A 13095-nucleotide genomic window follows, 5' to 3' on the forward strand; every position below is an offset into this window, starting at 1 on the left:
GTGCAGATTCACAGAGTGACCCCTGTGTGTCCCTGTACTCCTCGGGCCTCAGTTTCCCTGTCTGATTCTTGGTGTTTCTCTCCTCCACTATAGGCACATAGGGCAACCCAACGAAGCCCTGAAGTTCCTAAACAAAGCACGCAAGGACAGCACTTGGGGCCAGAGCGCCACCTACTACATGGTGCAAATCTGTCTGAACCCAGACAACGAGATCGTGGGTGGAGAGGCTTTCGAGAACCTGGTGACTGAGAGCAAGTGAGGGCCCGGCTGGCCGGCGAGGGCAGGGGCGGGACCTGGGGGAAGGCGGAGAGAGCCCGCGGCCTCTGGGTCAAGGCCAGGCGAGGGCCAGGCTGGCAGGCCAGCGCCCTCTGCCCTCCGGCTTGGCATCCGATGCCCGCGGCTCCACCGACAGGAAGGAGTTGGAGCAGCACGGCGTGCGCACTGCTGAGAAGCTGCTGCAGGAGTTCTACCCGCACTCGGCCTGGGGCTGGACCCAGCTGCGGCGGCTGCAGAGCCTGTGCCTGTTGGCCACCAGGGAGAAGGCTAACATGGAGGCGGCGCTGGGCACCTTCATTGAGATGGCCCAGGCCGAGGTGCACCAGCTGCCCACTGGGTGGGCAGGCGGCGGGGGGAGGCCGAGGGCCGGGCGAGGCAACACCTGCTTCCCACCCGCACAGAAGGACAGCATTCCCGCCCTGCTGGCCGTGGCACAGGCCTACGCGCTGCTGAAGCAGGTCCCTAAAGCACGCACGCAGCTGAAGCGTCTGGCCAAGGCCCCATGGACGCTAGCCGAAGCCGAGGACCTGGAGAAGAGCTGGCTCCTGCTGGCCGACATCTACTGCCAGGGCGGCAAGTTCGACCTGGCCTCGGAGCTGCTGCGGCGCTGCATGCAGTACAACAAGGCAAGGGGCGCACGGCTGTGGGGGAGGGGCACATGGGCTTCGGGGGCAGAGATGGGGGGGTAGGAGGGAGATGAGAAGAGGCAGGACAAGAGGGTTCCCACGGACCACAGAGCAGGATGGGAATGCGGAGCAAGGCAAGAGGAGGCGCACGGTGTCCGGGAGGGGGGACCGTGGAATGGGGAGGAGAGATGGGAAGGGTTCATGGGGTCGAGGGGCAGCGTGCTGGGAGGGTTTGGCGGGGCCGGGAGGGGTGTTTGCAGGTCAGGGCAGGAGCACTGCGGAGGAAGGGGTCCTGTCAGAGTGGGCACAGCTGAGAAGAGGGTACACAGTTCACCCCTCGCCAAAGTGGGCGGTGCTGCTGGAGTCCCCGAGTGGTTTGGGTGAATGCACCCACCGCCCATCCCTTGCCCCAACCGGGATGGGATGTGGCTTCCCCTCCGCAGAGGCTCTGACCGGCTTTCCCTGCAGTCCTGCTGCAAGGCCTACGAGTACATGGGCTTCATCATGGAGAGAGAACAGTCGTACAAGGACGCAGCCACCAACTATGAGCTGGCCTGGAAGTACAGCCATCATGGCAACCCTGCCAGCGGTAAGGCAGCCAGGCAGGCGCGCATGGGTGCTGGGCCGGAGGACCAATAAACTCACCCCGCAACACAAGGCCTATGTTCTGGCTGTTCTGGGAACCAGAGGGGTTCTCAGGCCGTCGGAGTGCCACCCATTGTCTGCATTCTCCCTGCCCCTGGATAGGCTTCAAACTCGCTTTCAACTACTTGAAGGACAAGAGATTCGTGGAGGCCATCGAAGTCTGCCACGATGTAAGCCCCCGACAGTGGTGGGGGGCTTGCTGCAGTGGCAGGGAGCCCTGCCTGGTGCTTCACACCCTTTCTCTCTCGGTCCCAGGTCCTCAAGGAGCACCCCAACTACCCCAGAATCAGAGAAGAAATTTTGGAAAAGGCCCAAGGGTCTCTGAGGCCCTAGCTGTGGTCAGTAGGAGCCAGGGTGGGTGGAAACTATCAACCTACAGAAGTTTCATGGAGCGGGTGGGAAGTGGGTCAGTGGAGAAGGGAGTCAGAAAATGACATATTCTTCCCATTTCTATATTGTGTGTGGTTTATTTGAATCATGCCTAATCTGGTCTAAGGGACGTCCCAAAGCTTTATGTTTTTAAGGTACAAGAAGCAATTTTGCTCTGGGGAAGAAAGCTATCAACCAGCTTAGCTTCCACTGAGCTCACTGGGCAACTTCTAATGGGCCCCGCTTTTATCCCAGACTCTCAGAGGCCAAAGGGGAACAAAGAGGTGGTTTAAAAAATACCCTACAGCTATTTCAATGTTTTTATGTTGGCCCGTACAAGCCTCTCTTCTCCTGTCTGGTCCCCAGAATCCTGGATTAAAGAAGCAACTGCTCCTCTCTGCCAAGCTGCCCCCTGCGTCCTCCCTGGCAGGGGCCCAAACAGGCCCACTCTGTCCATGCATTCTGCCTCCCCGTCCCCAAGTCTGCAGCCCGCGTCTGCTGGTCCTTACCAGTTTGGGACAAACCCTGATTACTCTTGCCTCTGGCAGGAAAATAGATCCCAAGAAAAACTAGCTCCTACTTCATCTTTAGTAAAAGACAGTGACCAACTAATTCTTCCTCGAGGAACACTTTGAACACCTCAGGGGACAAAAGCAGGGGTCCCTGTGTAGATGAATAGTGTTAATTGTAACTGGCAAGAGGGTGACAGAGGTCACCTTTGGTGTGCTCCCAATACCTCTCTTCCTGTTTTGCAGGATGGCAGTAATGGGCCAGTCTGACCTCAGGGGAAGGAACTCTGAACTGGGAGTCAGGAGGCCTAGAATCTCCCTGTGTGACCTTCCCCTCTGGGTATGTGTCCCCATCTGTGGCAGGAAATTAGACTAGATCTCTGTGATCCCAAATCATGGTACAAATCCCTGCTAATATACAGCAAACATTTGAAAGTTTAATAACTATGTGTTTAAGTATCATCCTTATAGAAAAAATAGTACAACAAACTCATGAATTTGCGGGTGCTGTTACGTAGAATGGTTCTAACTTTTAAGCATATTGATATAATTGATATAAAGTAAAATACTTAGTATGAGTAGAATGCAGATATGGCAACGTTTTCAAGAGAAGTTGTCCAGTGACTAAGGTTTGGGAACAGTGAACGGGTAAAGGTCCCTTCCTTCTAGAACAGCCTAAGTCGTCCCTGGTGGCTACGAGCCTTGTCTTTATAGCATACTGCTGACCTCGTGCATGGCCTTTTGGTATGAGTCAGTGTTCTGGAACGTTTTCCCCAGGTTACCACCATCCTTCCTATGGGAAGCCAACTGCCTTTATTATGATCTGCCTTACAACCTAGTTTCTTGGGGTGGATTATGTTGAGAAAAAAACCCAAGTGACCCTGGGGCCCTAGATGGGGAGTGGGTAGGCTCAGTCCAGCCATGGGCTGTGGCCACGGGATAGCAGCCTGCAGGGGCTTCCAGCCAGAGTATTGGAGCTGTCGGGGGCTGCCACCCAGACCCCTAGGCTGGCCAGAGCAGAGCCTCAGGACCCTTGGAGAGACCCAGGTTTTGGATCATGCGTGCTGGAGCAATCTCTACAATAGGGCTCCCAGGGATCAGTGAGAGGGGACACGAGACAACTTGATGTACCAGAATACTCCAACCTGAGACGCCTAAGACCTGGCTGTCCCTGCCTAAGCTGGTACCAGGGACAGGCGGCCCCACCGTAGCCCAGACGCCAAGCCATGAGTTCTCTAACGGCCACTCCACTGACGACATGACCACGTGACCATGTCTACACATATCCTGAGGCAAGCGATAGATACCTAAAGGGTGACAGAACTGGCAAAAAAAGAGGATAAAACATACAGAAATAGAGCAGACACATGAAAACAGAATGGGAAGTCAGACACGCACCCGAGGCTTACATGTTCCAGGCACTCCTCCGAGCACTGGGTGCGTATGAACTGAGCAAGCTTGTGAGGTAAGCAGCGTTATTATTTGGACAATACGGGGGACACCCAGGCACAGAGAGGGGAAGTAATTTGCATAAGTCACCTCACTAGTTAGTATAAGAGCTGGGATTCGAACCCTGGGACTCTGGGTCTGTGCTCTTAACCAGTAAGCCATAGAGAGGAAATAAGGGGTTCCCAGCACAGGCAGAGAATTAGAGCAAGAAAAGGGAGACCCAAGTCAGGTCTTTTTGGTGACCCCCTCCTAGCACTTGTATAAATCATTATTATTCCTAGAGGGGAGGTCAACCTTGCTCCTCAGCCCCCAGACTGGGGCCCCCTGGGGCAGGGTGCAGCCTGCTCTTCTGGCCTTTGGCCCAAGCTGCCAGGGACAGGTCAGACAGGTCTGGCTGGTGCAGATGGATGAGGTTCTGCAGCTTCTGGTGCTCAAGTCCCCAAGGACCTCAGCCACTCAGTTCCACATAAGGCCTGCACCGGCCATATCCCACTGCCCGCTTCACCCTCGAGGCCAGGCCCCAGCTCAGTGCGGGTGAGTGGGAAGAAGCCAGCCCACACCCACCCCACGCAGACAGCCCTGTCCCAGAAGACTGCCCTGCTGCTCTCCACCACCATCCAGGTGACCAATGGAGATGGCTTCATCCAAGGGGAAAACTGCTCCATCTGCCCGGCCAGCGTCTTCTCGCTGGCTTCCTGTCTCTGAGTTGACTGGCTGGCATGGAAAGAGGCCCAGTGTGCCCCCCACTTCTATCCCGAACACAGCCTCAATGTCCATACTGCCCAGCAGGGCCTGTCTCCCCCTCCCCCTCCCTCCTCACTGCCACCTGAGGGTGTACCTGTGCTCCTGGTCCCACAAATGTGCTCCCAGATCCACAAACACAGACCACACTGAAAAATAGAGCCTCTTTATTGGTACCTGTAAGTTCAGGTACAAGGTGTTCCCACAAGCTCGCAGGCTGGCAAGGCCTCCTAGGCAAGAGGGCAGGCCCAGAGCCTGGGCTTCTTGGCACAGACACAGAAAAATGAATAAATTACAGTCCTAATACTCAGGGACAATACAGAAACTATGATGTGAAATTCAACATCTGCAAACAAAGGGCATGAAAGCCGTAAGGAGCCACCCCTCGCCCCTGGCCAACTGGCCTTAGGGTACAGGCAGGTGGACCAGGCTGGAGTGCGTGCCTGGAAAGCCCTGAGTGGTCAGGGGCGTGCTACAGGCCCTGGGGCAGCCCCTTGCCCTCTCTGGGCCTCCGGCTTCCCCCTCCTCCTACTCCTACATTGACGGGCTTGGAATAAAAGCTGCAGCCTTTGGGGAGGGGGAAGATGGGGCAGAGGACAGGAAGGAGAGGGGGCTGTGTGGGGCAGAAGAGGGTTTTGGTCACGGTTGGTCAGCCCAGCCCCTCCCCCTGCCCAGATGCGGTCCCCCGCCAGCCCCGGCTTGCTCAGCCAGCCACAGCAGGGCAGCTGCCACATTAGACGGAGGGCTCAAATCCATGCCTGGTCTACACCACAGTCCCGGCAAGGGCAGGGCTGCAGGACTAAAAGGCAAAGGGACTCGCAGGGGTCAGTGCCCCACCCCGACCCTAGCATAGCCTGCCAGCCACCTAGTCTCCAAATAAATTATGGAAATAAATTATAGTCTTCACAGTCCAGAGGATTCAGCCACCCATGAGTCTAGGGCTCAGGGTGGCAGAAGAAGCCTTAAGAAGTGGCTGATTTCAGCCCTGTGTGGCTATCTTTGGGCTTAGGAACATCATACAAGACCGAAAAGGAGTCTGCAAAGCTCCAGAGGAGCCACATTTCTTCCTGCTCCTGGCACGGCCATGGAAGTGGAAGAGAGGGTGTGGGCATATGGGGGACCAGGCAGCTGAAAGGGGAAGTGCCCCCCCGTCCCGCTTCAGCACAGAAGGTTACAAAAATAAATAAATAAATCCAGAGTGTTGCATGAAAATTAGGAGTGCCCACATGGGAGCCAGCCAATGGGAGACCGTTACATACAGACAGACCTCAGGGAGCCCCCAGTTACAACAAAGCAGCAACAGGGCTCTTGGGGCCGGGAAAAGGCACCCTAACCCTCACACAGACACAGGCTCTACCAGCGACGCTGGGGCAGTGTCCTCAAACAACTGGCCGTCCATGAAGGGAGCCAGGGCCTCAGCGGCTGGCTCAGACAAGCCCATGATGGACTCCAGGAAGCACGTGCTGGCGTCCCCAGGGGGAGAAAAGGCAGGCAGGGCGAAGTGGGGCGCCTCGAGGTTGTCCAGGCTATCAGACACCTTTTGGGAGGTGTAGTGGGGCCCCAGACTGTAGTCTGGCAGGGCCTGGAGCAGCTTGAAGGAGTCACAGGAGGACAAGCTCAGGTCCACTGAGCTGCTCTGGCCGGCATCCGTGATGGTTGGCACCGGGGGGCTGGGGAGGCTGCCTTCCCCCAAGCTTTCAAGGCCACTATTGAGGAAGCAGCTGGCATCCAGGTTGGCGTTTTCATCCAGGATGCCTGACGTGAGGCTGGAGCTGGAATAGCTGTGGGTCCAGCTGGCCAGGCCAGCGGGGTCACCGGTACCAAAGATGTCAGCTGGGTGGAAGCAGCTGAGGTTGTCCAGGCTGCCCACACCCCTTTCCTCCTCCTCCTCCCCCTCTCCACCCAGGTCAGAGTCACTGAAGCTCAGGATCCGAGCCAGGCTGTCATCGTCCACTCCAGGCTGGAAGCCGGGGCCGGGCAGGGCCGGGTGGGCAGAGCCACTGGGGGCCTCGCTGCTGCTCGATGCTGTGGACGAATCGGTCATGTCGCTGCTGCAGCTGTTGTCTCCCAGCTCGCTGCTCACGGGGGGCTTGGCCAGCGGGAACGTGGGGGCCAGGACCTGCTCGCTAGGGCTGAATGTGGCACCCTGGGCCGGGGCCTCCAGCTCCCCAAGGCTCTCGGCCCCCTGCTCCAGCTGCAGGCGGGTGAGCGTGTGGATGAAATGGGTCTGAACTCGTGCCTGATTAAATTCCACACGGCCCTTAGGGTTCTCACAGCCCTCTCTGCAGCAGCCACAGGGGAACGCTGTGTGGTCCATCTGCAAAGAAAGCAGAGGTGCAGGTGAGGATCCGGTGGACCCCGGAGAAGCCCCTGACTCAGGCTCGCCTTCCCAACCCCGCCTGGCTCCGTACCTGGCACTTGATGCCCGCCAGGCTACAGCTGCAGGTCTCAGGATCACAGACCCTGTCACAGCGACAGCCACAGTCCTCCCGGGACTGGCGCAGTGCCTGCAGCTCTCGCTTCTCCTCGCGATCGATCCTCCGCACGCCCGAGGCCCGCAGCAGAGCCCGCCGCTTCCGGGCTGGGTAGGGCTGGAGGAAGGTCATTTCCTCCAACTGGCCACCCGCCACGGCCACTGCCAAATCCTCCTCCACAGAGGCATCATCTATGGTGTCCACTGTAAGCGGCAGGTCGGCCTCCGTCTTGGGTACCCCGGCCTCCGAAAGCTGTGTCCAGAGAAGAGAGGAGGGACGTGAGAGGCAGACACGGATGCAGTTTCTGGCAGCATCGGTCACTTGATAAATACCCCCCTGCCACGTGCTTACTCTCTCTGGGCTGGGCACTGTGGATGCCACAGTGAATGGGACAGCCAAGAAAACACCCTCAGGGCATTTGCAAACAGGTTTCCTATTCATGTCATTCCCCAGTTCGTGGACAAACCCCCTCCCCCAGACAGAAACACCGACCTCCGGTGTCCCATCCACTCCCCCTCCCCAGTGAGGTCAGGCATATTCAGGCACCACGTCCCCAGCCCTGCAGCAAACAGAAGACCTTCTATACCCATCTGCCTGCAGATAATTTGGCAGCAAACCCTGATCAGGCCAATCACAGCCCCACAGGCCTCCCAAAAACACAACAAGCAAATCAGCATCCACCCTGACACCTGTCCCCCCAAGGCTAGGACTTCAGAGCAACTCCTGGGGCGAGGGCCATGCAGAGGGTCTCCCCACCTTCCATCTCAGCGCCTCCAGCTTCTCCTCCTTCAAGCGTAGGCGCAGCTTCTCTTGCCGTGCCCGGGCTTGCTCCTGCGTAAACTCGGCCAGGGAGAAGCGGCGGTAGGCACTGTGGCGGGAGGCCATACCCAGGGTGCAGCCGCCGCGGCTGGGCACACTGGTGAAGCCCTGGCACCGAGGGAAGTAGAAGACAGTGATGCCATCGAAGGCTACCCGGCCTGGGCGCTTCCGGGGGGCCCGCTTCAGGATGGACAGGGCTGGAAGGCAGGCAGGGGAGGGGCGAGCATTAGTTCTCCGTGAGGCAGGGCCTAACCCCCAGGAGGTGATGCTGAACCCTCTCTCCTCACACCCCTCCCACCCCCCCAAAAAATGGATCTGAGCCTAGGAGCCGGCCTGGCCACTGGCGCTGGTAAAATGCAACATCACCCTATGTCAGCACTGGCTCATTGTTATTTACCAGTCCAAATGAGAGCATTAAACATCTTTCCCATCTTTAGTAGCCATTTACAGCTCCCCTGCACAGTTTTCTATAGTTCTTTTTTTTTTTTGTAGCTGGAGGCGCTGAGCGCCATGCTGCATGCGGGATCTTAGTTTCCTGACCAGGGATGGAACCCGTGCCCCCTGCAGTGGAAGCACGGAGTCTTAACCACTGGGCCACCAGGGAAGTCCCTCTATAGTTCTTAAAAAATTTATTTGTAGGAGCTTTTTATATATATTCAATATTAGACATTAATCATCTAACCTATCTGTGCAAATATTTTAGTCCTTTTTTTTTTAAACATCTTTATTGGAGTATAGTTGCTTTACAATGTTGTGTTAGTTTCTGCTAGTCCTTTATTTTTGCTTTTGGGCTTTTACGAAATAATTTCTAAGGTTTATGTAATCAAAAGTATATTGAGCTCTTCCTTTATAGCTTCTGCATTTTGCAACAAGCTTAGAAGGGTCTACCCTTTATAAGTTATTAAGTATGTTGATTAGTAAGCTATGTATTGGCATATTCGATATATATACTGGTATATTATTGATTTTTATTAGGTTGAACCATAAGAAGTTACCATGAAATAATCAAATCTTAGCAATTCCATATAGTTAAACTTAATATATTAATTTTGTACCCAGCTACCTGAGGGAATTCCCTTCTAATAGGTTTTCTGTATACATATTCTTGAATTTATCATGTAGTCGAACACCTGCAAATCATGGCAATTTTGCCTGTCCCAATCCAGTATATTTCTCATTCTCTTTGCTAACTGAATTGTCTAGCACTTCCTGAACAATGTCAACTAACAGTGGTGACAGACAGTGTCCTCATCTTGTTCCTAAGTGGGACTGCTTCCAGTATTTCCTCATTAATTGTAATGCCAGGTTTTAGATTAAGACATATTTTTTTTTATCATTTAGGGTAGAATTTACTTATTCTTATCATACAGAGGGTCTTATCTGGAAGGAATATTACATGTTATCAAATATTCTTTCAGTATCTATAGCGGCTCTTATATTTTTCCTCCTCTGACATAGTCATTTGGTAAACTAAATGATTAGATTTTATAGTATTAAACCATCCTTGTATTTCTAGAGTAAACCCATAGTAGTTTAGTCAGTTAATGTACTGTTAGATTCTATCTGGTAAAAATTATACTTTCTCATGTATAATGTACAGATATGCATATAGTACATAAATAGACATATCTGTGGTATTAAGACATCACGGTGGGGAGGATCAGGGGAAAAATGTCTCAATGGGCTCCTTGGGGTTTGGGGTGCAATAATGAAAAATAAGGTTGAGAAACACTGCTCTAGGGCCATCTTTGTCAGTTTGGAATCAGAATTACACAAGCTTGAAAAAATAACTGGGAAAAAACCTTTTCACTGCGTTCAGGCAAAGCCAAACAGCGTTTTGCTAGGCGAGGGACCGGCCTGACAGGCCCCGCAGGACAGAAGCGTGGGGTGTGGGACTCGGGCAGTTCAGCTGGTAGAGGATAGGGAGCCAGCTGGAGAAACAAAACAGGAACTGAGGGACAGGGCTGGGCGGGAAGGCCCCAGGGCCACTGAGGAGCCCTGCCCTGAACATGATGACTTCTAAGCTGGAGAGTCCCAAGGTTAAAGGTGAATGTAGCTGGACCCAAGTGCCTCTGGACAGAGGGGGCATTCCCAAGTGACCCCTGTAGGACAGGAAGTGGATGAGGTGGGGAGTCAAGTAGGGAAGCTAAAGCCATGGGGACACGACCTCCAGAGGCCAGAACGACTTCATCAGGGCCCCCCAGTTTCATCTTCAGGAAGGAAAGAGGGGTGTAATGGGTTCCCAGGGTGAAGGGACTCACGGGTGAAACTTCGGGGGCCACAGAAGTCGCGGTCAGGCAAGGGCATCTGATCCCAGGGGCCCTCCTCATCCGAGTCCCAAGACGGGGAGGCCGAAGAGCTCGGGGAGCAGGAGGGAGAGTGGCGGCCCGAGGAGGACAAAGAGGAGGAGGACGAGCAGAGTGAGGAGGAGTCCTCATCCAGCTGGTCAAACTTCCTCTTCAGCAGCCCAGTCATGGTGGTGAGGGGTACTCTGGGGTCTGGGCACAGACAGCCTGGAACAGGAAGGGGAAAGCTCTAGGTGGCAGGCCTGAGGGCAGGAGGTGGGCACCCAGCCCTGGTCATCACCTCTCCCACCTACCCTCCGAGGCAGCCCAGGCCCTCCCCGAGGAGCCCTACGTGACAGGGCCACGTCTCTAGTAGGCTTCTTTGCACCAAACGGAGCACTGAGATCCAAACCCTCATTCTGGCCCTTACAGACTCCCGCCACCTCTGCCCCAAAGCCTTCCTGGGACAGCACCGGGCACCTTCCCCTCTACCTCCTGTAACCCACCTACACGCACGCACACGCCAGACCGACAGATGGACCGACAGACCTCAGCCTGGCCACGCTCCTTCCCCGGCAGGAATCCTGGGGCTGACTCACTGGCTGGGTGATTCACACAGCTGCATCTGAGTGCCTTTGTGTGTGTGAGGCTGGGCGCACGCCGACAGCCTGCACAGCCCTCGTACAGTGGCTCTTCCTCCTCCTCCTCCTCCTGCCCCTAGCACACCCACAGACACGCCGCCTGCACACCCCGGCAACGGGCCCTCGTTCGGGGCCAGGCTGACCAGGATTCAGGGAACAGGGTGGCTTTGACACCAGCCCCGATTTCCAGCATCCAACTTCCCTGTGATGGAGCTGCTCGGACTCTCCCTTAGAAACCCCCGCCCACAAGAGAAGTCCCCGGCCTCCAGGCCTGACTGGGGCCAGAGCCACCTGGGCTTTGTGTCTCTTTAGCATCTCCTGTTTGATCTTCAAAATTCACCTTCATCTTGCCTTCCACTCCAATATCTAACCCTGTTTGTTTGAAATAACTTCCTAGGGAAATTATTTTCTCCCCTTAAAAAAAAAACCGTCTTCTAGTAAAACTGACCGGCCAAGACGACGCTCTCCCGTCCGTAGCTGGGTGACTTGGAGCACCCCAGGATACACTGCTCGCTGTGTCTCCCCTTTAAGGGTCGCAGCCCTCCACAGGAGCGCAACCAGAGATTCCCACAGCTTGGCTGGCCTCAACCGAGTGGAGGGCACTTGGGGTTCCTTCCCTGAAATGCTGCAGCAAATAACAACCCCTTCCACTGCTTGGGAATCCCCAAATGACTCGGTCCTTAGGGCTGAGCCCAGCTACCTTGCCTCTCTGTGCCTCCTGAGCACTCAGGGCTGGGCCCCAGGAGGTCACCAGGAGGAAGGGGAAACGATGCAGAGGCCCCAGTGCTGGGGAGCCCCTCCCCCACTGCCATCACAGGAAATGAGAGTGAACAGGAAAAACCAACCAGAAGGCTGGCGATCTCCCCTACTCAGGTGTCCTTTCTAAACACCCCTATCCCCGTTTGCCTAGCCTTCCACAAAGTCTCTGGATCCCAGACCCAGGCGGTATGCCGTCAACCAACTTGCTAGATGAAATTCATCCCAGGGGCAGCCTCTCCCCACAGGCACATGAGCAGCAAGAGAAGCTCCCCGACTTGCCAACCCTCCAACAACAACGGGCCCAGGGAAGGAGGATACACAGGTGTTTCCGGGGGCTTCTCAGCAAATAATTTCTCAGGCTTGGCACCCCCACCCCCACCCACCCCCGGGTCAAACCACAAACAAACACAACCCAGCTCTCAGCTGACCTGAAGGCTCTCACAGGAGATGCGGGAACTCATGGCCCAGAGGCAGGCATACACACACATACACACAAGCAGACGGAGCACAGAGGCACCCAGACACAGAAACACACAAGGACAAACCACAACCCACGCATCTTGTCCCCACCACAATTCCGCTGGGAGGCCCCGTCCTTTCCCAAACTCCAGATGCTGTCTACAGGGTGCTGAATGCCGTCCTAATCACACGCCTAAGCCTGAGATTCCCCCGAACCAAAGGCTCACTTGGTCTCTCTGCCTGGCCACCCCTTAGAAACAAAATTCTGCAGGCCCCAAATCGAACCCCTTGTCTCTGTTCCCCACCCCCCATGCCATCTGTTCCTCTTCCTGTGTTCCCTATCTTAGTAACAGCACTGCCACCCACCCACTTACTCAAGCCAGAAACCTGCAGTCATCCTCAATTCCTTCCTGTCTCCCTCCATCCACATCCAGTCACCCAGTCCTGGAAGTACACATTAGCTCATTTGAGCCACACAAGGCCAGGCACAGACTTGATAGGTATCACGGAGGCCACCCAGCATAGTGGTAAGAAAACCTTGGCTCCAGAACCAGACTGCTTACATTCGAACCCTGGCTTGGCTATCAGTTGGCTGGGTGACCCTGGGCAAGTTCCTTAACTTCTGTGTCTTCAATTCTTTGTCTTACAACCTCACAGGGATGGGAAGTTTACGTGAATCATTACATGTCAGGTTCTTAGAACAGTGGTAAATGCTTGGTGAATGTGTCATTCTACACTGAGAAAAAAAGAAAGAGCTCCTGGATACACACAATACAGATGGATCTCACTGATAATCATGTTGAGTGACAGAAGCCAGACACGAGATTACATGTGAATGAAGTTCAAGAAAAGGCAAACCCAGTCAGTGATGATACAATTCAGAATCGTGGTTATCCAGCAAGTGGGAAGGGCATGCACTGGGGACAGTCATGAGGGAATTTTCCCGGGGCGGGGGGGTCGGGGGTGAGGGGTGTCTAGAAATATTCTATGTTGATCTGGGTGGTGGTTCCATGAGTGTCTAAAACATCTCACTGTACACATAA

General features: G+C 55.0%; 2 protein-coding genes across 3 annotated transcripts in view; one reads left to right on the forward strand and one right to left on the reverse strand.

The window, feature by feature from the left end:
* TTC21A (tetratricopeptide repeat domain 21A) overlaps positions 1 to 2704 on the forward strand; it is a gene marked incomplete at its 5' end in the record, with an annotated part of 31002 nt that extends 28298 nt beyond the window's left edge. Inside the window, 7 exons of the mRNA XM_079712514.1 lie at positions 94 to 255; positions 413 to 593; positions 678 to 902; positions 1371 to 1491; positions 1650 to 1717; positions 1803 to 1885; positions 2672 to 2704. Coding sequence (XP_079568640.1) covers positions 94 to 255; positions 413 to 593; positions 678 to 902; positions 1371 to 1491; positions 1650 to 1717; positions 1803 to 1880 — 835 coding nt within the window. The 3' untranslated portion in view covers positions 1881 to 1885; positions 2672 to 2704. The remainder of the gene's footprint in view (positions 1 to 93; positions 256 to 412; positions 594 to 677; positions 903 to 1370; positions 1492 to 1649; positions 1718 to 1802; positions 1886 to 2671) is intronic.
* A 3247-nt stretch (positions 2705 to 5951) lies between these two features.
* On the reverse strand, positions 5952 to 12534 carry CSRNP1 (cysteine and serine rich nuclear protein 1; the record flags this gene model as incomplete). 2 transcript variants are annotated; one of them, XM_079713669.1, is made up of 5 exons in its annotated part: positions 12419 to 12534; positions 10170 to 10421; positions 7846 to 8105; positions 7027 to 7341; positions 5952 to 6932 (listed from the first exon to the last, which is right to left on the reverse strand). In XM_079713669.1, exons 2-5 carry the CDS (start codon positions 10381 to 10383, stop codon positions 5952 to 5954), a joined length of 1770 nt encoding a protein of 589 aa, XP_079569795.1. In that variant the 5' UTR covers positions 10384 to 10421; positions 12419 to 12534. The 2 variants fall into 2 exon arrangements, with proteins under 2 accessions (XP_079569795.1, XP_079569796.1); XM_079713670.1 differs by lacking the exon at positions 12419 to 12534 and adding an exon at positions 10716 to 10747.
* Positions 12535 to 13095: the final 561 nt, after the last annotated feature.

This window comes from Hyperoodon ampullatus, assembly GCF_949752795.1.
Source record: "Hyperoodon ampullatus genome assembly, chromosome: 10".
Classification (NCBI taxonomy): Eukaryota; Metazoa; Chordata; class Mammalia; order Artiodactyla; family Ziphiidae; genus Hyperoodon; species Hyperoodon ampullatus.